The sequence below is a fragment of the Esox lucius genome, chromosome 5 (genome assembly GCF_011004845.1).
Source record: "Esox lucius isolate fEsoLuc1 chromosome 5, fEsoLuc1.pri, whole genome shotgun sequence".
Taxonomy (NCBI): domain Eukaryota; kingdom Metazoa; phylum Chordata; class Actinopteri; order Esociformes; family Esocidae; genus Esox; species Esox lucius.
Window position 1 is genome coordinate 15,165,326 of NC_047573.1, and position 25,394 is coordinate 15,190,719.

Here is a 25,394-nt window from a genome sequence, read left to right on the forward strand (position 1 = left end):
CGGGATCTCAACTTACTGTTAAGAGTAAATTGTAGAATTTTGATTTATGGTTGTGCTTCTACAGTTTTTGTCATGTTATGTCAGTTAATGACAGTCAGCTAACAGATTGGTAGCTTGTCTAGCTAGCTATCTGAAATGCTAGTGATTATGTCAGTATACTAACCTGGCAAGCAGGGCATGTTCCCAGAGGCCATGACCTCAAGACTGCCCCCGTTGATTTAGTTAGGCATTCTCATTCAGATATCATGCTGTATTAGCATGGCATACATAAGTCATGGGAAAATATGTAGAATTGCAAGAAATGCAATTACAAACTTTCTGTCCAGCACAGGGCAAAACGCGTTGAATTGCCGGACATTTCCAAAATGTATTGGAAACATTTCCACAACATTGAATTAGATTAAGGACCCTGTCTGTCCTGTGGCAAAATTAATATATCTACATAACATGTTTTTTTACATTTACCAAGCAGGGCCTTAGTCATAAATTGGATGTAACAATATTGGGGTGATTGTATTTTGTAAAAAATAAACAAAAATATTATCTGTGAAAACAAAATCCCCCCAAATTTTGTCTCGTGCCCACAGAAGGCAGATCTCGACTTTAGTTGACTAATAAGACAAAACCATTTGCTCTCTCCCCAGATTCTAACCCAAGAGGATTGGAACAAGGTGCTTTATAATGGCATGGCCTCCACTTCTCCTGTAGCTGCTGTCTACTTCATCGCCCTCATGACCTTTGGAAACTATGTCCTCTTCAACCTGCTGGTGGCTATCTTGGTTGAGGGCTTCCAGACTGAGGTAACCTAAGAGTACCAAATAATACTCCCAGGCACTTAATAAGATGGGAAGGAAACACCCTCTCTGCTGTGGCTCAGGGCTTGGACCCGTTCATAAATTAATCATTGTCTCTTAAGACACTGCCTGTTCTTCTGCCTTGACTCTTAATCAGAATCACTTATCTCCATCTGTTTTTCCCTGGCCTCTTCTCCTCCCCCATTCCTTTAGACGCACAGTCTTTACCTTCTCTCCTTCCTCTCTTCCCTTCTTCACTCAGTTCCTCCTTCCATCCCTCTCTCCATTAATATATTCAGTTGTCATGTTTGACATTTTTCATATTTTACTTAGTGATGTCATCCTTCATCAAGAAAATATGCTTACATGAATATCACATTCTTCTCCATCATCCTCAGTCATACATTCCTCCTTTTGTTATCCATCACATACTCTCTGCTCATAAAACAAAAGAGAATTATCCACATAGCTGTGATTCTTCTCTGACAGTGAGGGAGAGAGAGAGTTTCTTAGAGATGTATAAAGTGAAAGGAAGACAGACAGAGCAATAGAGTAATAAATAGATTAAGATAGAGTGGATGGATCTGATGGATGAATGGATGGATGGATGGATAGATAGATACAGTGGATATAAAAAGTCTACTGTTAAAATGCCAGATTTTTGTGATGTAAAAGAATGAGACAGAGATAAATCATGTCAGAACTTTTTCCACTTTTAATGTGACCTGTAATGTGAACAGTTCAATTGAAAAACGAGCTGAAATCGGGGGGAAATTAAAAATAAAAACCTTACAATAACCTGGTTGCATAAGTGTGCACACCCTCTTATAGCTGGGGGTGTGGCTGTGTTCAGAATGAACCAATCACATTCAAATCACTAATGAAGTTCAACTGTTCTAGTAGGATTTTTCTGACATTTTCGTAGTTGCATCTCAGAGCAAAAGCCATGGTCCGCTAAGAGCTTCCAAAGCATCAGAGGGATCTCATTGTTGAAAGATATCAGTCAGGAGAAGGGTACAAAATAATTTCCAAAGCATTATACATACCATGGAACACAGTGAAGACAGTCATCATCAAGTGGAGAAAATATGGCACAACAGAGACATTACCAAGAACTGGACGGCCCTCCAAAATTGATGAAAAGACGAGAAGAAAAGTGGTCAGGGAGGCTTCCAAGAGGCCTACAGCAACATTAAAGGAACTGCAGGAATTTCTGGCAACTACTGGCTGTGTGCTACATGTGACAACAATCTTTCATATTCTTCATATGAATTGGCTATGGGGTATCGTGGCAAGACGGAAGCCTTTTCTTACAAAGAAAAACATCCAAGCCCGGCTGAAGTTTGCAAAAACAAACATCAAGTCCCCCAAAAGCACATGGGAAAATGTGTTATGGTCTGATGAAACCAAGGTTGAACGTTTTGGCCATAATTCCAAAAGATATGTTTGGCGCAAAAATGACACTGCACATCACCCAAAGAACACCATACCCACAGTGAAGCATGCCAGGCAATTTTGGCACAAAACCTCCAGGCGTCCGTTAGAAAACTGAAGATGAAGAGGAAGTTCACCTTTCAGCACGACAATGACCCAAAGCACTCATCCACAAAAGCATGGCTTCACCAGAAGAAGATTAACTTTTTGGAATGGCCCAGCCAGAGCCCAGACCTGAATCCAATTGAACATCTGTGGGGTGATCTGAAGAGGGCTGTGCACAGGAGATGTCCTCGCAACCTGACAGATTTGGAGCGCTTTCGCAAAGAAGAGTGGGGAAATATTGCCACGTCAAGATGTGCCATGATAATAGACTCTTACCAAAAAAGACTGAGTGCTGTAATAAAATCAAAAGATGCTTCAACAAAGTATTAGTTTAAGGGTGTGCACATTTATGCAACCTGGTTATTGTGAGTTTTTATTTATTTATTTATTTTTCCTCAAATATTTCATTTGGTTTTTCAATTGAATTGTTCATGTTCTAGGTTACGTTAAAGGTGGAAAAAGTTCTGACATGATTTATCTTTGTCTCGTTCTTTTACATCACAAGAACTGAAAATGTTAACATGGGTCTGTAGAATTTTTATATCCTCTGTAGATGGATGGGTGGATAGATATACAGTGTGGTTGTAATCACTGTTTTAAGAATGTAGTGTGTCCTTTCGGCCAGACATATAGATTAATAGTTTTCTTAACGGAGAAAGTCTAACCATCTAAATCACTCTGGTTTGGCCTCTACTTTGTTTTAATTGCACATTCCTAGTTATTGTTGCTCATTCATCTCTCTCCATCCTACTCTCCTTATCTGTCTGTTCACTCAATTGTGCCAACACCTCTGCTTTCATGTCTGGTGCACTTTGAATAACAGGGAGCACAGCAGACCAGAGGGAATGGGGGGTGGGGGGGGGGGTGAGAGGAGAGGAGTATGGGGAAGGAGAAGGGAGGGTAGGGGAGAAGAGAATGGAGGAAAGGGAAAGGGGAGAGGAGGCAGGGAGGGAGTTAGAAGAATAGCCAGGATAGGGGAGCGGACAAAATCTTTAAAATACATTACATTGTCTGGTTTAGTTATTAGATCTTACAACTGTCTGGTGTGTAGAACTGTTTTTGAAAGTTATAAGGCATATATACTACCGTTCAAAAGTTTGTGTCACAAAGATTTTTATTTTTTTTGTCCAATAGAATAAGATCAAATTGATCAGGAATACATTGCAGACATTGTTAATGTTGTAAATGACAACTGGAGCTGAAAATGGCTGATATTCAATAGAATATGTACATAGGCGTACAGAGGCCCATTTTCAGCAATCATCAGTCCTGTCTTCCAATAGCACGTTGTGTTTGCTAATCCAAGATTTAAAAGGCTCATTGATCATTAGAAGGTCTGCCTCGTAGGTCAGCATCCCACATTGAGGCTGGTGTTTTGTGGATAATATATAATGAAGGTGCCAGTTGAGTATCTGTGAGGCTTCTGTTTCCCAAACTAGACACTAATGTATTTGTCCTCTTGCTCAGTCGTGCACTGGGGTCTCCCACACCTCTTTCTAATCTGGTTAGAGCCCATTTGTGCTGTTCTGTGAAGGGAGTGCTACACATTGTTGTTTGAGATCTTCAGTTTCTTGGCAGTTTCTCACATGGAACAGCCTTAATTTCTCAGAACAAGAATGGACTGTTGAGTTCCCGAAAAAGTTATTTGTTTCTGGCCATTTTGAGCTTGTAATCGAACCCACAAATGCTGATGCTGATGATACTGAACTAGTCTAAAGGCCAGTTTTATTGCTACTTTAATCAGCACAACAGTTTTCAGCTTTGCTAACATAATTGCAAATGGGTTTTCTAATGATCAGTTAGCCTTTTAAAATGATAAAATTTGATTAGAGATCATAATGTGCCATTGGAACACAGGAGTGATGGTTGTTGAGAATAGATCTCCTTTGCAGGTATTCCATTGAAAATGAGCCGTTTCCTGCTACAATAGTCATTTACAACATTTGGAATGTCTAGACTGTATTTCTGATCAATTGGATGTTATTTTAATGGACAAAAAAATAGCTTTTCTTTCAAAACAAGGAAGGAAAAGCTATCTAAGTAACCCCAAACCTTTGAACGGTAGCATGTATATATTGATGAGCCATAGATATTATGAAGCGAATAACGTTGATCGTCTCCTAACAAGGGCACATGTCAAAGTCTGGGTGGATTAGATGATTAGCAATCAATCAGTTCTCATAGTCATCAAGTTGGATGCAGGAGAAATGGCCAGGAGCAAAGACCTGAGCGACTTTGACAAGGGACAAATTGTTATGGCCAGACGACTGGGTCAGAGCATCTCTGAAACGACAAGGCTTGTCGGGTGCTCTTGGTCAGCAGTGATGAGTACCTACTGACAGTGGCACGAGGAGGGACAAACCAGAGACCGGCGACATGGAGCCCAAGGCTCGTCGATGTGCATGGGCAACGAAGGCTATCCTGCCTGATCCAAACTGACAGAAAGTCAACTGTGGCACAAGTCACACAAAATGTTTATGATTGTTACAGGAGGAATGTGTCACAACACACAGTACATCCCATCCTGCTGTGTATGGGGCTGCGTAGCCCAAGACCGATCAGAGTGCCCATGAGGACCCCTGTCCACCTTCGAAAGCACCTACAATGGGCACGCGAGCATCGGTACTGGACCTTGGAGCAGTGGAAGAAGGTCACCTGGTCCGATGAGCTGCGTTTTCTTTTACATCACGTGAGCAGTCTGGTACATGTGTGCTGTTTACCAGGAGAAGTGATCGCACCAGGATGCACTGTGGGAAGACGATAAGCCGGGGGAGGCAGTGTGATGCTTTGGACAATGTTCTGCTGGGAAACCCTGGTTCCGGGCATTCTTGTAGACGTCAATCTGACACGTACCACCTACCTAAACATGGTTGCAGACCAGGTACACCCCTTCATGTCAATGGTATTCCCTGATGGCAGTAGCCTGTTTCAGCAGGAAAATATGCCCTGCCACAATGCACAGATAGTTTGGGAATTATTTGAGGAATATGATGAAGAATTCAAGTTGGCCTCCAAAATCCCCAGATCTCAATGTGATTGGGCATCTGTAGGATGTGCTGGATCAACAAGTCCGATCCACAGCGGCTCCAGCTCGCAACTTACTGGTCTTAAAGGATCTGCTGCTAATGTCTTGGTGCCAGATACCACAGGACACCTTCACTGGTCTTGTATAGTCCATGCTTCGGCAGGTAGGCGCTCTTTTGGTGGCAGGCAGAGGACCAACAGCATGTTAGGCAGGTGGTCATAATGTTTTGGTTCATCAGTGTGTATATAATGTTTACATGCATATATACATTAACAATCAGAAGTGTGGATACACCTACTCAGTCAAGGCTATGCTTTTATTTTCACTATTTTCTACATTGTATAATAATAATGAAGACATCCAAACTAGACACAAAACAACACATACCAGTTTAACCATTTACCGGAGACATGCACAACAATACTTCACATGTCTTGGCGTTGGGATCCACTCCTCTGGGGTAACTCACTGCCTTCATATGTCATCATGGGCATACAATAATATTATTAACCATAGCAACACCATAATAGCCATCCCCATAGGCAATGAACAATGTACGCAGGATTATTAAACCTTTATTTTAACAAGGAATACAGACTGTGACCACGGCCTCTTTTACGGCCCAGCGTTTACATGTTTACACATACAGTTTAGGTTCAATGATAAAAACGAACAGAAAGTGAAAAGAACACAGTGTACAGACAAAACAAGACACAGATAACAAGACGCTCAAACACAAGACAAAGTTATTTGCTTTAAACACTGGTGTTATTCCCTCAGTGGCCTCATGTTTTAAGTAGGTTTTGGGCCTGGCGAGGTCTGCGCTGTCCCTTAGGTGTACTAAACAAACACAGTGCAGTTGATTTCGAAGCATAAATGTCCATATCAAATACATATAACACCCCTAAAAACTACAAATCATGGTACGATTCTGGTTGTGAGAATGCTAAGTTTGTGCAAAGCAATGATTAAGGTAAAGTGTGGCTAAAGAAATACCCGTGAATGAGTAGGTGTGTTAAAACTTTTGACTGGTAATATGTGCAGTGAACTCCAAAGGTTTTGCCTTTGTATTGTAGCTCTTTGGGTTTTTAATGATAAAATAGTTTCGGCCTTTAATTTGTGGTATCTTAATTCGTAAGATGTACCATTTACAGATTTATTATATACAGGCATGCTTTGTAAAGATTAGCAAAAAAGGCTATCAAAAGATATCATACTCTCTTTTTATTAACTTGACCGTATATTCAAAATATCGGAGAAATGTAACCTTTGATGAATACTTGTTCAAATAAAAACCAAATACGTATTTTCTCAAATGTGTGGCACAGTTATTGGTTGCCCCTTAATTTGTACTTTTTGCCCCCTTCCCAAGCCAGGATGAGAGCACTAAGACTACTACAGTATTTGAATAGGTGGGAGAACACTTAACAAGGCATCTGACTACTTATTCATGCAGAAGTTCTCCAGATCCAGAATGTTCCTCACTTGAGTACTCTGCTCCTTACCTCACCCCACATGTTTCACTTGGGCTTAGATCACGGGACCATGATGGCCATTCCAAAAATGGATTCTATGAACAGTGAGACAATTTTGAATGGGCCTAGAGGAATGCTTTGGATCACTTTTCTCCTGTTGTAGCCACCTGGCAGAAGCAGATAGATCATTTTATCTTGTGCATGACAGAGTCCGAATGACCCATTAATCCTAACAGGGTTCCCAAGGCAAAGCAAAACCGCCAGAAAACCTCCCACATCCACCACTATATTTTTTCTGTCCAGTGTGGCAAAATATACTTGAGTTCTCTTCCAAGCAGGTTCATTGAAATTTTAACAGTATTACCACCATGAAAGGTTCAATTTTTCAGACTTTGAGTCTAAGATTATGCTGATGAACAACAATGAAATTTTCTCGTGGCCTTTTTTTTTGCTAATCTTTGCCAAGAATGCCAAGAATCGTAAAAGGCACAGTATGTGTGTATATATAATATACAGTATGTGCATGTTTGTTTAAAATGTATAATACACATGAAATGTAGCCCCTTTCCCCCCGACTCATCCAAAACGCTGTCATAGATTGTCTTCTCCTGACCAACAGGAGAGAAAAAGAGAGTCAGTGTGAATAGCTGTGTCAGTCAGTGACTCCTGAGCAAATAAAGATTTATAGATAATGTGGTTGGTCTCTGGAATTCAACAAACCTGTCAGGTTGAATACAAAAGCCCTGGCACACATCTAGGATGAGATTTATTATTAGTTCACCAGGGTAGATTCCACATTATGACACACACACACTCACACACACAGTCTCCCCTATCTTGAAGCCTGATTTCCAAAACTGTTGAGCTCCATTAGCCTCAAACTCTCTTCTTTTCTCTTCCTCTTCTCGCAGGTCACTCTAAAGCTGTTTGCTTAATTCCTTCACATTTCTTTTCCTTACATCCTTTTCTGCAAACACAGAGCTTATTTTTAGTGGGCCAAACTTTGCAGAGCGTCAATGTTGCTAGGTAACGACCGGCTGATGGACATGAGTTGGGATGAGAGATGTTCTGTTCTGGCACTATGCCCTTGTGTACACACACACACACGTGCGCACGCGCACACACACGCACACCTTGGTGCTCCTTTACTCCTTAAATCGTTGGACATAATGACATTGGCGGGGAGGGGCTGTACTTATTATAATGTACTACAATATGGATTTTACAAGAGATTCCCCAACACACTCACACCCAAACATACACACACACACACACACTGTGCTATGCTACGTCCCACTACTTATGACACATAAGGGACAGAACAACTTCCTTCGTAAGTCATGTTATATTGTAAGTAGGCTGAAGGCATATGATTCCACTGGGACATAATGCTACAGTGTGAAGGGCTTCCTTCTGTTTCAGTGCTACTCAGCTGCATTGGTTTGTGTTTACTGATGGATTTTCTCCTCTGCATCTCTTCAGCATGTTATAGGATGTATACATTATCTATCAGCCTGACCAACCTAATTCTCTCTCTACGTTTTTTGCTGCTGTGGTGTCCCTCCTCTTTTCCCTTTGCTCCTTCCCTCGTTCTTTATCTCACTCTCTTTCTGTGTGCTGCCCTCTCATCCTTTCCCACTCCCTGGCTCTCTCTTTCTTCCCTTCTCTCTCTGCCTGCGGTAAAACATACAAAAAAAAATCCCCTTTAGGAAGTGGCCAAGAGAGAGGATTTGCATGTCCAGTTTAACCTTATTCAGCTGCCTCTAGTCCCAGCGGTATGTACTGTACTGCAAAGTGCTGCCCCCCCTCCTCCCTGCCTCTCACTCCCTGTCTCTCTCTTCCCCAGGCTCCCCCTGTCTCTCTACCCTCCACCACCCCTCTACACAATGCCATGGCTGTTGACACTGACCAGGTTGACAGTGTGTGTGTGAGCGTGTGTGCGTGTGTGTGTGTGTGTTTTGCGTGTCTCTGTGTGCGCCTCTGTGTGTTTTGACGGTTTTAACTGTAGCATCGGCGAGTCTTTCAGATGTTGGTTGTTTAATGTTAGAAAGCAGAGTCCCCTCAGACATCTCTCTCTTCAGGTCCACTGGTTTCTTCCTTTAGCCTCGGGGTGCAAACAAACAAAATGCACCAGAAACCCGTCAAGAGGAGCCCAGCCAAAGCTACGGCACTACTGTAGAATCCTCCTTAGAGGCTTCTGCATGCTAAGTCCCTCTGTTTAATCTGGCAATAGGGGAGAGGATGTGTTATGAGGTGCGGAGATGCTGCGCCAGCAGGACATCCGTATGAAGTGAAATAAAGAGGCTGCAGCTCAACCTCAGAGAGGGAGTTTGACCAGAGTCTGCTCATAGCTCACCCTGTACTTAACCCCTGAGTGTGTGCTGCCCTGTCCTGTCCAGTCTGTATTCCTATCATTTCATGTGTGCCGCCGGACTCACTATTGTGGACACGACGACTTGTGCTAGCACCCGGAGCTAATGGCTTAGTTGGCTAACCCAGATTCGAGTCACGCAGCAGCCAAACCAAAAACCGGGTTGTCTCGTCTGCACACTGTGGTCTTGGATGTACCTGCCTCATTGGACACTGCTAGGGGACCTTCCGAGGGCTTTTCATTGGCTCTCTACCCACACTCACGTATACACAGTACACGCCCCCAAGCACACACGTGCGTCCGTCCATTCACACCTTCAGAGCGGTCTAATTGAGATTCCCCTTTGAGAGCCGATCTTAGTTTCTACTAGGTTCTATTATCAACAGAAGCGCTGTGGCAGTTATACTGGCTCATCCTCTCCTACCTCCCCTCCGCCCCTCCTTCTCCCTAGTGTGCGCCCAAATTGGCCTGCGCGTTGGTAAACAAGCCGGCTCGTACACGTCTTCTATTTCAGTGCTCCTGAACGACTCCCAGTGGGATACACTCTCTTCCCTGCTTGGTATCTTTGTTGTTTTCAAACCACCCTTAGAGAAGTTATTGATAAGGAACTGAAGAGCACTGCTATGCTTGGCTGCCTACAGCATTTCAATCTATTGTTAACTAACTGGCCAATTAAAAACAAGTTAATAACAAGTTAATATCTTGTAAACTCATAGAGTGAAGTCATATTTCTGGACAATGATTGTATTTGGAATAGCCTGTGTAAACATGCAGCGATGTAAGATGTCGGTTCTATTTATTTTAGTTGACCATTAAAGGCTAATTAAAATTAGAAGTCTCTTTTTTATCAGTAAAGTAAAGGTTGCAGCTGGCCAATGAACTGGCTACTATGTGTTTCATATTGTTGTTTGATATGCCTCCACCATTCCAACACAGAAAAGCTGTTCTTTCAAACAATAAATAGAAAAAACTGTGGGATTTAGATTTTACTTATTTCCCCACAAATATAGGTCATAATATAACAATCTGAAAACACTGGGTTACTTAAAACATTGTGAAGATGGATTCTTAACCCAGGTGCTACAACATTGCTCTGTAATTTTAATACATTAAATTCATTCGTTCACTAAATTATTCATTTGTTCAGTCCTTTATTAATTTAGTGAACCCACTTTTGCTCCTCTGTGAATTGGTTTCAATGTGTCAGACTAGTCGTTTTAAAGGCAGAAAACAGCAGAATGCCTATCAGTATATGAATACTGCTGCTGTGAGAAACAGATCAATATTAGAGCAGGGCTTAATCCTATTCCAACAGTCAGCTGCAACACTTATCACATCACTGGAGCCTGAGCTGAAAACACTCTGCCAAGAGACAGCACATACCTGCCAAATGGATGGATGCAATCAGCCCTAAACAATAAGGCCTGAGCCCCATTTAGCCATCTAAGACATGGCCCGACTTCCACTCTTCACCTGGTAAACTGGCTAGTTGGCTTACGCTAAACAATATCCGAAACATATGTTCCAAAACTGTCTCCGAAAGTCACCATACAGTTCAACCCCTCATTCCTCTACCCTAGAAAGGACGTATGGGAGTCAGGTTGGCCCGTCGATCACAGACATGGTACAGATGGTCCTGGCTAAACCCACGTAAGAGGCCCCTGCTAGGGTCCCATCCATACAGGCCCCACATGGCAATCACTTTCTCCCCAGTGGTCTCACGGGTCCTCAGGACTCAGATGGGTCCCTGGCTTAAAGCTGGGCCCGGCGTGAGTATCACCCACACGCACACACACTGAAAATCTCACTGGCAGATTACCACACAGAGCCAGACACTGGGTACTACACTTGCCACGCTAGAAGGAAGAAGCTGCCCCTCCTCCCCCTTCCTCACCTGAAAGAGGAGAGGGGGTGACTGGGTTACCCACAATGCTTTGCGTGCCCCCCATGATATTATTACAGTCCAATTCACTAAGTAGCTCTCAGTCCTACCCCTCTAAACCCTGCTCCTCCTCTCTGGCCTCTACTGAAATGCCAGTGGGGAGGTGTGGACTCTGGGTACCCACAGTGCTTTGTGTCAAGGCTCCTTGTTCTATCACAGATGTTTTTTATTAATTGGTATGTTTTTTTGTTGTTCACTGAGAGAAACGTCCAAATGTTCACTTCAGGTATCTGACCTGCACATTTTCCCTGTTGTGGTTTCAGCTGTGTGTGCTTTATATGAGCCCTATGTTGGTGGCGTGCGCTCTGTAGATGTTGCAATGCTCCCATTGGTTTCTACCGTACACCACCTATTCTCTTCTACCTCTGAGTCCTTTCATTCCATCTCCATTCCAGAGAAATGTGGAATGAACAGAGTTAAGCAGCAAGAATTAAACCACTCATTTGAAACCAGTAGGAGACATTGCAGCAAGATCCTCTAAATATCCTAAGTCTGAATGGTCAGGACTGTTTTCCCCCTGTTATTGAGTCCTATCCTCTCTAAGTCAGAGCTTTTGGGGGTTTAGCTGGAAAATCCCCAGTCAGATGAGTATAGAAATCATAAGTGGTGAAATGATTAGTTTGGCAGCCATTACATTTGCAAGTAAAGGCCCAAGGCTGATTGGCTGGCTAGTTCATTACCAGAGCTCTCTCTCCAAGACGGCCTAGTAATCAGGTCTGATAGGCACACAAATGCCCTCATACAGTACACACAAACACACACATATACACACGTACACGAACAATCACACACACATACAGACATTAACATTGAGAACATTTTTGAGCTGTGATGAGAGAAATGGAGATGTAGGCCTTTTACTTATTAGCTATAGAAACCAACAAATGGCGTCATATACCTGTTATATTCTAGAAATTTCATTTGAGAGATACAGATATGTGGAGAGAAGAGTGAACAAGAAAACACATTAAAAGTGTGGAATGATGCTTACCACAAATGACAGTATGCAGGCCAATGAGGAAAATCCATGAGGGAACAAACAGGGCCTAAACAGTTCTACCGTTCTGGGTGGATGATTTCTAGTTTGTACGTTGTATTAGACCACACTGAGGTATGTGTGTGTGAACCTGTGGTGTTTTTTCTGACCATAATGAGTGTCTGTGAAATGAATGTCCAGGGTGTCAGAGGAGAATTTGGAGGCATATAGCCATCCCAGACAGATGTTTCTTAGTACTGTCTGTCTTGAAAGTGATGACCCTCTCTCCAGACACATCTGAGTTGCTCCATGTTTCTCTAATCCATTACATCTAGCATTATTAAAAAAAACACATATTATGACATGTAATCAATCGCTGTAATATAAATCATAGTATGGCATCAAATCTAACACTGTAATAGAACTTATTTTATGGCATCTTATCCAGCACTATAACAAAACTCATATAGAACTCATATTATGACATCAAATCTATCACTATTATAGAACTCATTTCATGACATCTCATCTAGCTCTATAACATCACTCATATTATTACATCTAATGTAGCTCTATGACACCACTCATATTATGACTTCTAATTTAGCAATATAATATTACACTTAATATGACATATAACCTATCACTACAGTACAACGTGTATACTGACATCTAATCTAGCACTATACTGGAACTCTTGCTGTAAAATTTTTATTAACGATGTACAAGACTTATAAATTAATCTGCTGATCAAATGCTACATAGTCCAATGTGAAGTAGTGAGACTATGCGTGTCGGTGAATGTGTTGCCTTTGTGTTTCTGGGTGCACATAAAGGTGTGTTTTTCAGTGTGGTCTAAGACAGCATGCCAAGTACTGCCCCTGCATGCTAGCTAACAAAGTGTGTTGACGGCGCTGTCCTCCATGGGTGTCTCTCCCTCTTTCTCAGACCTCTTCATCTATTGACCTATTGACCTGTGACCTGTGAGGGCAGGGAGACCACAGCCTCACCAGCCTGCCTGGCGATGGGGAGTTGCCTTTAGACAAAGATCTTGGATCAGCTCAGCCTTCCCTAATAATACCCGTTAGCGTTACGGGATGAAGGCAAAACTGATCTCAAATCATTGTTTAGAGGCAGTTTCATCATTGTCTGTCTGGCTTCACCCCACACTCTATGACTGTTGATATACATTGATAATATTTGACAAAAATACAATATTCTCACTTTTCTGTGTGTGTGTGTGTTTGTTTTGTTTTTCTTTTTGTGTGTATGGGTGTGTAATGGTTTTTGTGTGGGTATGTGCGTGTTCACACATTGTGTGTTCGTGCGTGTGTGCGTGTGTGTGTGTGTAGGGTGAAGACTCCAAGTCAGTGTCTGAGGCGGATATATCTTCCAGGAGTGTGGAGGACGTGAGCAGCAGTGGAAAAGATGTGTCTTGCTCACCGGGTGAGACACACACACACACACACTCAAACATCACTTTTATATTCTATAGCTGGATTTATTTGTGAAAAGAATTTGGTAGTGTTTATAAGAACCCCTTTCAAAAAGCCCCTTATTTAACCGGCTATTTGCAGGTTTAACAATAAGGCCCCAATCATGATTCCTGCACAGACCCTTTAACCCCGGTCAGGTCTGTGTGCATGGTTCTCTGCTGTTTCCATGATGGATTCACTAACACTTCCATTGTTTAAACTGGAAACAGACTCCGTGGTTTAACAAGCCCGTTTCAACATGCAATTCGCCACCTGAAGATTTTATATTGGGGTATTACATTTGAACATTTACAGTTTTTGGTAGTTGTCTTAAGTTTTTGAGCCTTTTAGGTGAATGCAGCCATACAAGCCAGCTCAACCAGAATGTGAATACATCCGTAATCTCCATTTTTACACATGGAGGTTCGTCGTGTGCCTGAGGAATACATACAGCTACAGTACCAATACAATGGACAGATCTACCTGTCACTCAGTCCCTTTTTGTCACGGGTCTGGCAATAAGAATTCTTCATACTGCCAACAAGCTTGTTTCATGTTTCCTATAATGGAATTTTTGGATTTGAGCATTTTCTTTGTTTGAGCTTACCAGACAGGTGTCCCCCTTTTCCAGCGATATTTTGTGGCCTGTACGTGGCTACAGCTGCCCCCACAAATGTTCTTGGTTATGAAGAAAAAGTAAAGGAAGTAAGAAGTAACTCTGAAGTTAAATTGCAGCAGGGCTAGTATCACCAGGGAACATTGATCAAGTAATTATCAGCCCAGAATGTCTGTTATTCCAGTAGACGGGATAATCAGACTTTTCTAATTAGTCATTCTTTCCCCCTGCCAAAACAACTGACCGTTTTGACAGTTAACTGGAGGTGTGAATATATTTCATCATGTCCAAGCAATTACTGGCTTCATTGATAACTCCAGATTGGCTCCCAAAGGTTTAGTGTCTGTCACCATAATATTTTAATTGAGCACATTTCGATAATAAATATTATTTCAGCAATCAACATTCGACAACCTGCAGTGTAGGCTCCCAGGCTTGCTGATGGGAACAACACACTTTCATTAGCATTTTTTTGCATGTCTTTTTTGTGTACGGATGAGAAAGTGAATTTGTCATTCCTTCATAAGCTCAGTTGGAACGTTTGAATGGTGCTTTACAAACCATTATATATCAACATCGCAAGGTTTTATACGCAGTGGTTCCCAAACATCTTTGGTTACTGTACCACCGGCTGAATTTTGCCCAGCCGTCTTGTTTGGATTTTACCGCTAATCCGATGGAGTTTTGAGTCTTCTCAAGTACCCCCTGTGCACCCCCCGTGGCTGAGAACCACTGCACCAGTTTTTCCAATGCATTTGGCAATGTTCAATGAATTGGGCCAAGACGTAACCTATAACAAAGCAGTCACTTCACTTTCACTTCGTTTGAAGCATTCCTTTCCTGAATCTGTTTTTTTTTTTTGCTTGTTGATGTTGCTTGAACCGGTTGCAGCTTGTCACGCTCGCACATTTCTCTCCAGACTACAGAACTCAGGGGGAGGACTCATTGAAGAAAGGACCTATGTTATGTTGTATTTTATGCCACATCTTGACTTTAGGTGGCCAAATTCCTGGCCCCATTATGCCAACAGGCATGAATACATGCACGTAGACATTAAGAAGCGTAGAGACACGCCATGTCCCACAAAGTTATATAAAGAGACATCAATTATTCCTGCTCCTCTATCTTTATCCGTTTTAATTACTTATTTCATATACACAGATTTCCATATGGAAACATTCTGCAGGGAGACCGATTCCCTAGTGCTAGGACAACTTTAGTTAGCCTATGATCAACAAATGTAGCAGTGAAAAGAGTTGTTGGGGTGCAGTGACTGGAGGGCTGGAAAATGGAGGAAAGATAGAGCGACAAAGAGAGGTGTGGAAATATGTGAGGGAAGAGCAAGAGGGATATGATGAAGTTGAAGAGATAGAGATTTGCGAGGGAGGGTGAGGAAGAGAGAGAGAGAAGAGGAAGAGAGGAAGAGTGTGAGAGTGGGAGAAGTTTAAACATAATCCTAGGTAGATGAAAGATTCAGTGGTCTTCTCCGTGTCGTGTCTTTGTGGGTGTTGAACATAATATTCCCCTACGCACACGTCTTGTCATATTAGAGATGACATGAAAAATGAATGTGAAAGAGAAAAGAGAGACATCCAGACGTCCATATTTAAACTGCTCTGCGTTAATCCTGATACTCTTCAGTCTCCCCTAACCCTGTCCTCTCCCTCCCATGCCCATTCCTCCGTTCTCTCTCGTCCCGCTCCCTTCATCCATGTTTGCCCCTTCTCTCGTTCCCCTCCCTCGCTCTCGCCTCGCTCTCTCGCTTTCTTTCTCCGCCCCTTTTCTTTCTCCACTACCCTCCCTCCTCAGTGGTTCCTATAAATGGTCACGTTGACCTGAAGACCAGCCTGACCCCTCCTCTGATCACCCATACCGCTGCCACCCCCATGCCTGTGCCCAAGCTGCCTGCCGTGGGTGACCCTGCCCTGGGCTATGAGCATCGACGCGGCAGCAACGTGTCTATGGACCTGGCGTGCTACGACAAGTCACCGGTTAGTGTTCTTCCTAAACTAGTGTATTGGTTCTCATGGGTGTTCAGTTGCCTGGCAGTAAATACCCCTTAAGTACCTTTCACAGTACCTACTGCGTGTGGATAGGCCAAGGGGACCAAGTGTTCCTGGTTCTGAACCTCTGCAGTACATACTAACAACCTACTGCATCCTCTCATGGGATATATGTCTTGTATTAGACCCCTCCAGGGCCACAGGCAGAACATATTGTACTGTATATCTCCAGTTCAGCATGTCTGGATGAGGTTCAAAATGACAGTAATTCTGATTAATGATTATGAATATGCCCTGCCATTAGCCTAATTCTCAGGACTGTTACTGATGCTGAAGCCACAACCACTGGTGCCATAGCTACACTTGTTGCTGAATGTTGTGATGCCAGTGACAGTAATGATCTGTGCCAGCTATGGTAATGAGTATTGAGGGGAATCGGATGAATAAGAGAAAAACGGTAACATCTCTCTCTCAAAAAAGGCTTTAAACTCCATCTCCTGATCTATGTGTGTGTGTGTTTGTGTGTGTGTGTGTTTGTCTCTCTCTTGTTTTCTCTCTATCCCCTCCTTTTCAGACCAGTGTCCCATGGAGCTCCACCAGTGGCTGGACCAGCCGTCGATCCAGCTGGAACAGCTTGGGCCGTGCCCCTTCCCTGAAACGACCAAAGCGTCAGTCCGGCGAACGGCGGTCGCTCCTCTCCGGGGAGGGCGGCTCAAGTTCCGAGGATGAGGAAGGTGGAGGAGGGGGTACATCAGAGGGGGATGATGCGTCCCTGTGTCGCACCGACTCCACGTCTCAGTCCCAAGCGCGACACAGGAGGATGGAGTCTGTGGAGACCAGGGGGTCTATAGATCTGGCCCCCGACACACTCCTACAGGTCAAAGCCGACAGACACGCTGTCATTGTGATATTATTGCTAGTTCACTTGGACAGGGGAGAGAACAGCGCACTTTAGAGTATTCAGATGCTGTGCGTTAACCGTGTTTGTTGAATTCTAGGTACCCTATCTGCATCGCTCGGCCAGCATGCACAGCTCCAGACCCGCCTCGCTGGGGGGCCCGAGGGCCCTGGAACACAGTGACTGCAATGGGAAGGGCTCAGCAGTTCTAGGGGGGCCCATCGTCCCTACACAGCTGTCACTGGAGGATAACACGGAGGATGACACGGCAGAGGAGGAGGTGCTGGTGGGTCGCTTGGCCAGGCTGTTACGCTGGCTGGAGAGGAAACAGCCCGAGTGGTGTCGACAGAGAGACACCTGGTCCCTGTACATTTTCCCCCCAGACTCCAGGTAAGTCAGACACGCGCACACACACCAAGTAGAATATTACAGTCTGACACCTACTCATATTTCCATGTCTCTGCTTAATTCTCCATCTTAAGGTGTCTATATTTGGAAAATGATGTATATTTCTGCCTCATCAGGTAGAAATATACTGTTCTCCGTTCCCCTCCTCCTCTTCTGTCTGCCTCTTGAAAATCCTTCTAGTGGTTGTCATCTCTATTTCACAGTGCTTGATTGTGTTGCCCGTACACTCACTTAGAACTCCTGGTAGTGTTCTCTGCGGTTCAGGAGGTAAGGTTTGGCCGGTGTTGAGAATGACCCTGAGGACAAAGACTCTGTGTGGGGTCCATTTTGGCTCTGTACAATGCCAGACACCCCTGTGTGTCCAGGGTTATATTAAGAGACAGGACCTCCATGGGAAACTGAAGTCCCACAGCTGTTCACCACTGACAACAGACCTCCGTTCGCCTCCACAGGCTTCTACACTTTGACCCGCATACAGCAGATTTGGACTCTGATGAACACTTCATTTGGAAAGCAGTACCTGTACAGCATAATACATGATTTGTTGTTTCAGTTTAGGGCTGTAAATGAACAGGACTAAAGTTCTTTTAAAAGAGTTGTGGCAGATTGATAAATTCTACATAGATTTTATACATGCGGGCCAAACACCTATTATTCCAAATGTTAAATCCTCATTCCAATAACATAATTATTCACATTGTCAAGTTCACAAACAATATCTGTATAAACAGTTACAACATGACATGGGGTCAAATCCTGTTTTTTCTTTATTATGTGAAGCACATAAATTCACTACTTAACCCATACTACACTGAAAGTAGGACCTGTTTCACTCAATTGGCTTGTGAAAGCCCAACACTGTAAGATGGTATTTTTTAACTGAGCTAGTCGCATTGAGTATCAAACAAGCTTTCAAAGTACGCGCTCACTTGACCCAGATTTCAATTTATAATTGTGTCTTTGAACTGCAGTAAGAACAACAGTAATTGTTGGCGGGGATGCTGGGCTATTTTCCAAGCAAAACAACTACAAGTTGCTTGACCTAGTTCTTCAATGACACAGCTGGGAAACCTTGTTGAGGACTACTGTGAATTTGTTAAATTGGCATGGTCCTATATCACACCTACCCCATATTTCTCTGCAGTATTCCTAACATGTGAGTGAATGTACCCCTGACATTTTACCGAGTTAGTCCGTGCCAGAAAGTACATTAAATGTAAAAAAATTAAAATAATCAATGGTGTCATATTTGGATTTAGTCTGATTTCATGTGAATGGTTGGGCCCTCACATTTTTTTCCAAAATGTTTTTCCTTCAACTTCAAACTGTTCCCTTTTAATTCCTACAGTTCCTATGTTTAAAGCATATGCTTTTCAAATTTATTCTGTAAGAAACATAAAAGACGTAACTAATGCTGAAGCCATAGTCCATGGCAGCAGAAGTTGTAACATACCCATAGTCATCATTTCAGAGGAGCGAGTGGTATGACTGGATTTTAAATAAACACATGAATACGATGATGTGGATGGTAGAAAACTCAAAAAAGAACACATTTTTGGGCAAAATACAGGAAAAAGGTCATGGCTATCCCGAGCTTGTGATGTTTAGACAAATGTCAGGGGATTTTTATTTGTATTGATTCACTATTGAGCAACCAAATCAATGGATTTGACAGGTGAACTCTCCTAGTGTAGTATTTACAGTAGTATGACATCCTATTGTAGTAGTTACAGTAGTATGACAACCTATTGCAGTATTTACAGCAGTATAACATCCTATTGTAGTATTTACAGCAGTATGACATTCTATTGTAGTAGTTATGGAAATTATGACATACTATTTTTGCTGTTAAAGTAGTATGACATCCAGTTGTATTAGATACTGTAGCTTAACATCCTGTTGTAGGAATTACAGTAGTATGCCATCCTAATGACGTCCTATTATGGGAGTGACAAGAGCATAACATTCTAATGACATAGTTTTGTAGAAGTTGTAGAAGCATGTCATCCTAACGACATCCTATTGTAGGAGTGACAGTAGCATGACATTTTGTTGTAGGACTTTCTATTGTAGGAGTTACAGAACCGTAACATCCTATTGTAGGATTTACAGTAGCATGAAATCCAATTGAAGGAGTTTTGGGTGATCAATACTTTAGCAATGAGAATCAGCATGAGGGTTAGCAGGCAGCAATTTGTGTATACAATGATGGGTATGGCATCACACACACAATGATAGTTACACCTGAGCTAATCTCAGTTAAACCCAGAACCATAGTCTTATGGAATTGTTCAGATGCTCATTTACATTGTAGATCCAAATGTGTAAAAGAGATGAGATCAGAACCGGAACAAAAAGCTACATAAATTAAGTACACGGCTCACATTTCTCCTCCCCCTCCCAAATTGAATAGCCTCTAACACCTGCAAATACTGGACTTGTCCAAGGCACCAGAACTAATGCTGCTCATTATCTCATGCATTCTGTCTACATGATCAGTCCACAAGAGATTCTAACTGAGCTGAAACCTCCTACGAAGTGACACTCAAGCCCCATCCCTGGGGAATCAGTCCACTACTCCCTATAGACCTTTTCTCTTCTTAGTCTATCTACTCATTCACTCTCCTTTCACTCTGTTTCAAGTTATGACCATTTGTTGTCAGTAAATGAAGCTTAAACATAATTAGTCCCCCCCTATTCAGCTGGGGTTCATCATTACATTACCGTGGATGATTCACAGACTGGCTTTTGAACAACTGTGGACAGCTAATATTTAATGTGCAATACAGAATGGTTCATGTGCTATATGTTTTGTGTGTGGGTTGGTGTCAATATAGTATACCTTAATGTTGGAAACTTGTGTATTCTGCTTAACTCAATTTCTTAATATCTCCCAATTATTAGATTTGTTTATTTTATGGCTAATAAAGTATGCATGTGTGTGTGCATGTGTTTTTCAGGTTTCGGGTGGCGTGCAATAAGATAATAAATCACAAGATGTTTGACCACATCGTTTTGGTCATTATATTCCTTAACTGCATCACCATCGCCATGGAGAGGCCTAGGATAGACCCATACAGCGTGGTGAGTAGTACACACACACACACACTACCTCCAGAACACCTGTGTCTCTACCTCACCCCATCAGTTCCACTGTCCAACCCAAAGCTCTTTGAAATGTAGAAGTGCTATACCATACTGTGGATCAGGAGTAAACAAATTACCACAGGTTGATATTTTGGCTGATCTAGCCAACACTCCTGCACACATAATAATTAGCATCTGGTCTCTGAGACACATTGAAGACAGCAGTTGTGGTAATTGATTTAATTATCTGTCTGCCTGATGGTCTGTTTTGTATGAGTGTAATGTTGGGGAAATAACTAATGTGGATGAAGCCCCTCAAGGGTTTATTGTAGAGAATGAAATGAGGGAGAAAATTGAGAAAAAAAGGAAAGACCAGGGATATGTGGAGGATATCTCGAACACATTTAGTGCAGCATATGCAAAGGACGCCGGGAACCTCTTCACTGTAAAATATTTAAAGGATATCTGCCACTTTTTCAGTGTAGGATACCTACTCACTTTTCCACACAAACACACTCTCATATAAACTCTCTCTGAATGCACACTCAATTTTACATATACGGTACACGATCACATGCATACACCTGCTTGGCACACACACAGTAATCAGCAGAAATCATTAACATGCACATATATTTCTCATTTTGTACTCATTCCTAGTCCCAATAATGAGGTGATTATTGAAATTGGATGGAAATGTATATGGAGATTGGGTTGCTTGGCAGAGAATGTCCCACATTAGCTAACAGGCCAAACCAATCCCTCCCTCCCTCCATACCACACACACACACACACACACACACACACATACATATATACACACATACACACACACACACACACACACACACACACACACACAGGTAAACAGATAATATGAATTTGACCTTAGCCTTGCAGCTGCATCCCATAATGGTATTGTTCCTTGGTCCTATTTGTTTGGGTTATTGCTAAATCTGATTGGTGGTTGCTGTTATGTAACATACACTGTTGGTGGTTTAGTATTAATGAAGTTCATTGTGAGCTGTGTGTGTTATTACTGTATGAACAAATGCTTTGGAGGTTATTACTTTTGCTGCATACTTATTTGGCGTTCCACATTTTTTTTATTTCAACTGTCTCTGAACAAATTAAGTAATAACTTGTGCTATTTACTCTAAAGTACTCTAGATATAACCCATTTGTTTCTTCTAAGGTTTGATTGGGAGTTGCGTTCCCTAGAAACCTAGGTGAGATTTCTGTCACAGTACGTTACAAATAAACGCAATGAAGTTTATTGCTTTCGCTGCGTAGATACAGACACCATATCATATTGTAAGCCAGCTAGCTAAAACAGTTAAGACATTTCTGTTGCAATTATTTGGGACCATTTCACATTGAACCATCTAAAACCATCTAAAGCTATCTTCCAATTCTGTATAAAAAAAAAAACATGGCATGTCCACTCCTAAGTGGAGTACCCAATGTCTGGGTACACCACCCCCACCCCCCCCAGGACAGAAAGCACAGGGTTTTGAATGTACATGAGGCAAAATCTGATGTACATGCATGCTAGTGGCCTACACGTCTACACTGTCATAATGCACAATCGGAATTATGGATGAATAGGTCAGGGGCAATTTTTAATTTTTTCGTCAATTTGAGATGACACCTAACGACGCCACCGATGTGAAGTATGGCGGTGGATGTGTGATGTTGTGGGGTTGCTTTGCTTACAAAGTCCCTGGACAAGTAGTTATGATACTCCCCAGACCTAAGCCCCTTTTAAAACCTGTGGGGTGATTTGAAGAAGAGAGTCCGCAAGCGAGGAGAGACCATGGTTGAATGGTCTCAGATCCTTTGTTGTGTTCTCCCACCTCATCATCATCAGTGCTGTTATCATGGCATGTCTCTCATAAAATTCTGAATGGAAGGCTGCAAGTATTTATATATACTGTATACGTGTACATACAGACCTCCTAGTTTGTGAAAGACTATTCATTGAACAAATTTACTCCAATAAATCAAGCTGCAAAAACAATAAAGGCGCAATATGCCCAGGAGCCATTAGACCGTCTGCTCACTGCCATGGTAGTTTCTTTTTGTAGCCTGTGAAAAAGTAAGTAGAAGGCTTGCGGTACCCTGGTCCTAGTGTTCTACCACCTCCTACCATTGTGCTCTTGATCGATGCTTACATCCCCCCTCCCCTAAAGTAGACCAACTACGCTGTTACACTTCAGCACACCATGCCTTCATCGAGAGGCATTTGGTCCAGCCCTGAATCACACCTAAGATCTTCAAGCTCTTGTCCTTGTAGCTGACCTTCAGCTGGATGAACTGGTGGATTGGTTTAGACCCTTGAGTATTTTGCAACCATACAACCAAATACATGAGTCTTATAATTATTTCATTTTGCGATGAATTAGAGATCAAATGCATTAGGTAGGGTACAGCATAGAAAAACTGTTCATATTGTTCATACTGTTTATGTTCATATAAACATTCCTCAAGTTATGTCATTGTCATTTGGACATTTACAATATTGGTTTGCACTTGTCACATTTCCATGTTGTAAATGTGATTTTGTCCTCAACAGTGTCAGATTCATTCCTCAACAGTTCTGGTGGAAGAGCTAGTAAATTGCTTACACTAGCTAAAAATGTATTGCCATGATAATTAGTCATGCTACACGCTATGTTTTTTAATTGACTATCTAGTTAGTCCGTAGTGTACAGTTATTTTTGAAGGAAGGGGGCCGTCCTGCTGCTAACACAGTGCCTTGTTTTCTCCTCATTGGCATTAGCCCGCTCACATAGGCACACTCATGGGGGTGATCTTGGGGGTGTGATCCGTAATCCTCATCTCCTCTGTGGGACCAGTTGGAGGAGATGGTTAGAGTGGATGAGGGACCTCTGACTTTCTCGTTCTGAGGGTTTTATTATCAGTTTACAATATTACTCTATAGCTTTTGAACTTCCCAACCCCGATTCTTTTGAATGGTGACAGTAGTTTTATTTGTTTTTACAAATTTGTTTTACAATGGATTTCTTATTTTTAGCTAGGCAAGTGGATGAAATGTTATCATAACTGAAAAATGAATAAAAATTCTACCCCTTTTAATAATTCTGAACAACCTTTGTAAAGTCTGTTCCACCTTACCCTGGGATTTCTGTCTTTTGGTAAGGCAGCAAACACAGACAGGGAAGCAAACCGAGATCTCTAGCCTTGTAGACAAACAAACATCCAATATGCTGTGCAAATAGGAATTACCCACTTGATAGGATTTGTAACATGGCAAAGAACGTGACAGGATTATGATTTTGGAGTGCCTGTCCCAGGGACCTGGTTATGAATCAAATACATAGCATACTAAAGTATTCAGACTTTATTTTAATGTACATTAAATCATTTAATGTTTTCCCTTTGCAATGATGGCATTTATGCAATTTTCTAAATAGAATATCACCCCTTATAGTAACTGTGGTAACAGTATTTAATGAGTCCATGTGATCATCAACGTTCTGCGAGTTTAAATTCCATCACATTACACCACATACATGTCAAACTGTGGAAAAGTGAACCCGAAACTGACGTTTTGTCAGCACTCACCACTGACCAAAGTGCATTGTAGGAAACTGCCATGGAAATACATATTCCTGTAATTCCAACCTTTCCAATGCGACCAACACAAGTTGGAATCGAGCCTTGAATCTCTCAGTCCCTCTGTGTCTCAATTTACTTGCATGACAAATATTTGTTTACATTGCTAAAGCGAGTGGAAGACGAAGGTATAATAAAGAGTAATAATTATAATTCTAAAATGGATAGGGATAGAGACCCTTTAAATGGTATATTATTAGGTACTGCATGAAAAGTGTTTGCAAATAGTTACACATGAATGACAAGGGAAAATAAATAGAGAGATTCATTTTAATTACGTTCCCGATGTGGTTTGTGGGCCACGCTGTTTGCCCGGTTCATAACGGCAATGAGACACACATCTTCTTGCTGGGATTTCAGTATATCACCTGAAAGATACATGAGTTTATCAAGGTTTTAAGTGATTACAAATTCTTTGTGTTGCTGGAAATAATGTGCTCATACATTTTTTTGTGGGCAGTGTGCATATTGTCTTCTCTTGTGTGTCAGGTCTTCCCTTTTGTGAATTATTGGATGGTAAGTTTTTACCCCACGCCTCATATCTACAGTATTGAGGACAAAGCGTTCTATAACTGATGGATGGATTTTAAACCAGGTCATAACTGGGATGTTAAGTGTTATGTTCTTCCTGGCAACGTAGGAAGCTCTTTTTGCCTTGTCTGTCAAGCCAGCCTTGTTACCTTTGGTGTTGATGTTTAAAGAAAGAAGATGGTATAATTAATTGTTTTTTCTAGGGCAGCGGTGTCTTACTCTCTCTCTCACTGTTTCGCTCTGTCTATCCCTCTATCTCTGTCTCTCTCTTCCTCTTCTATTCCTCTGGTCTTTCCATTCACCAGTCTGTTGGTTTATAATGAATGAAAGTATGAAATAGTATGGTCACAGAGGGCAGGAATCACCATGTTGACCCTGGACTTCTCTGACAATTTAAGAAGGCTCTCCAGTGATGTCACCACTAAGATTCCCATATATTTTTGGAATGTTTTGTAACGTTGTGGGAGAAGTGGTTTGGGTAGATGTAATAACGTTACCCAGATCAAATGAGAGGGCGTGGGAATGAAGGTCCACCTACACAGACACGTGTCTCTGTCTGTGTGTGTGCATGCGTAGGGTAAATAAGCAGTCAGTGCGAGAGTCTGTACATTCCTG

At 42.1% G+C, this 25,394-nt stretch overlaps 1 protein-coding gene across 12 annotated transcripts in view; it reads left to right on the forward strand.

Moving 5' to 3' along the window:
- The window catches only part of cacna1g (calcium channel, voltage-dependent, T type, alpha 1G subunit), a 156,805-nt gene that overhangs the window by 75,948 nt on the left and 55,463 nt on the right, over positions 1-25,394 (forward strand). For 10 of the 12 annotated variants that reach the window (XM_029119829.2, XM_029119834.2, XM_029119825.2 and 7 more), the window contains exons 12-17: positions 645-800; positions 13,475-13,568; positions 16,023-16,204; positions 16,791-17,093; positions 17,215-17,504; positions 20,483-20,606. In XM_029119829.2, coding sequence (XP_028975662.2) covers positions 645-800; positions 13,475-13,568; positions 16,023-16,204; positions 16,791-17,093; positions 17,215-17,504; positions 20,483-20,606 — 1,149 coding nt within the window. Of the gene's footprint in view, positions 1-644; positions 801-8,679; positions 8,755-13,474; positions 13,569-16,022; positions 16,205-16,790; positions 17,094-17,214; positions 17,505-20,482; positions 20,607-25,394 lie in introns of all 12 variants that reach the window. The other 2 variants (XM_020046706.3, XM_013133796.4) reach the window with 2 other exon arrangements.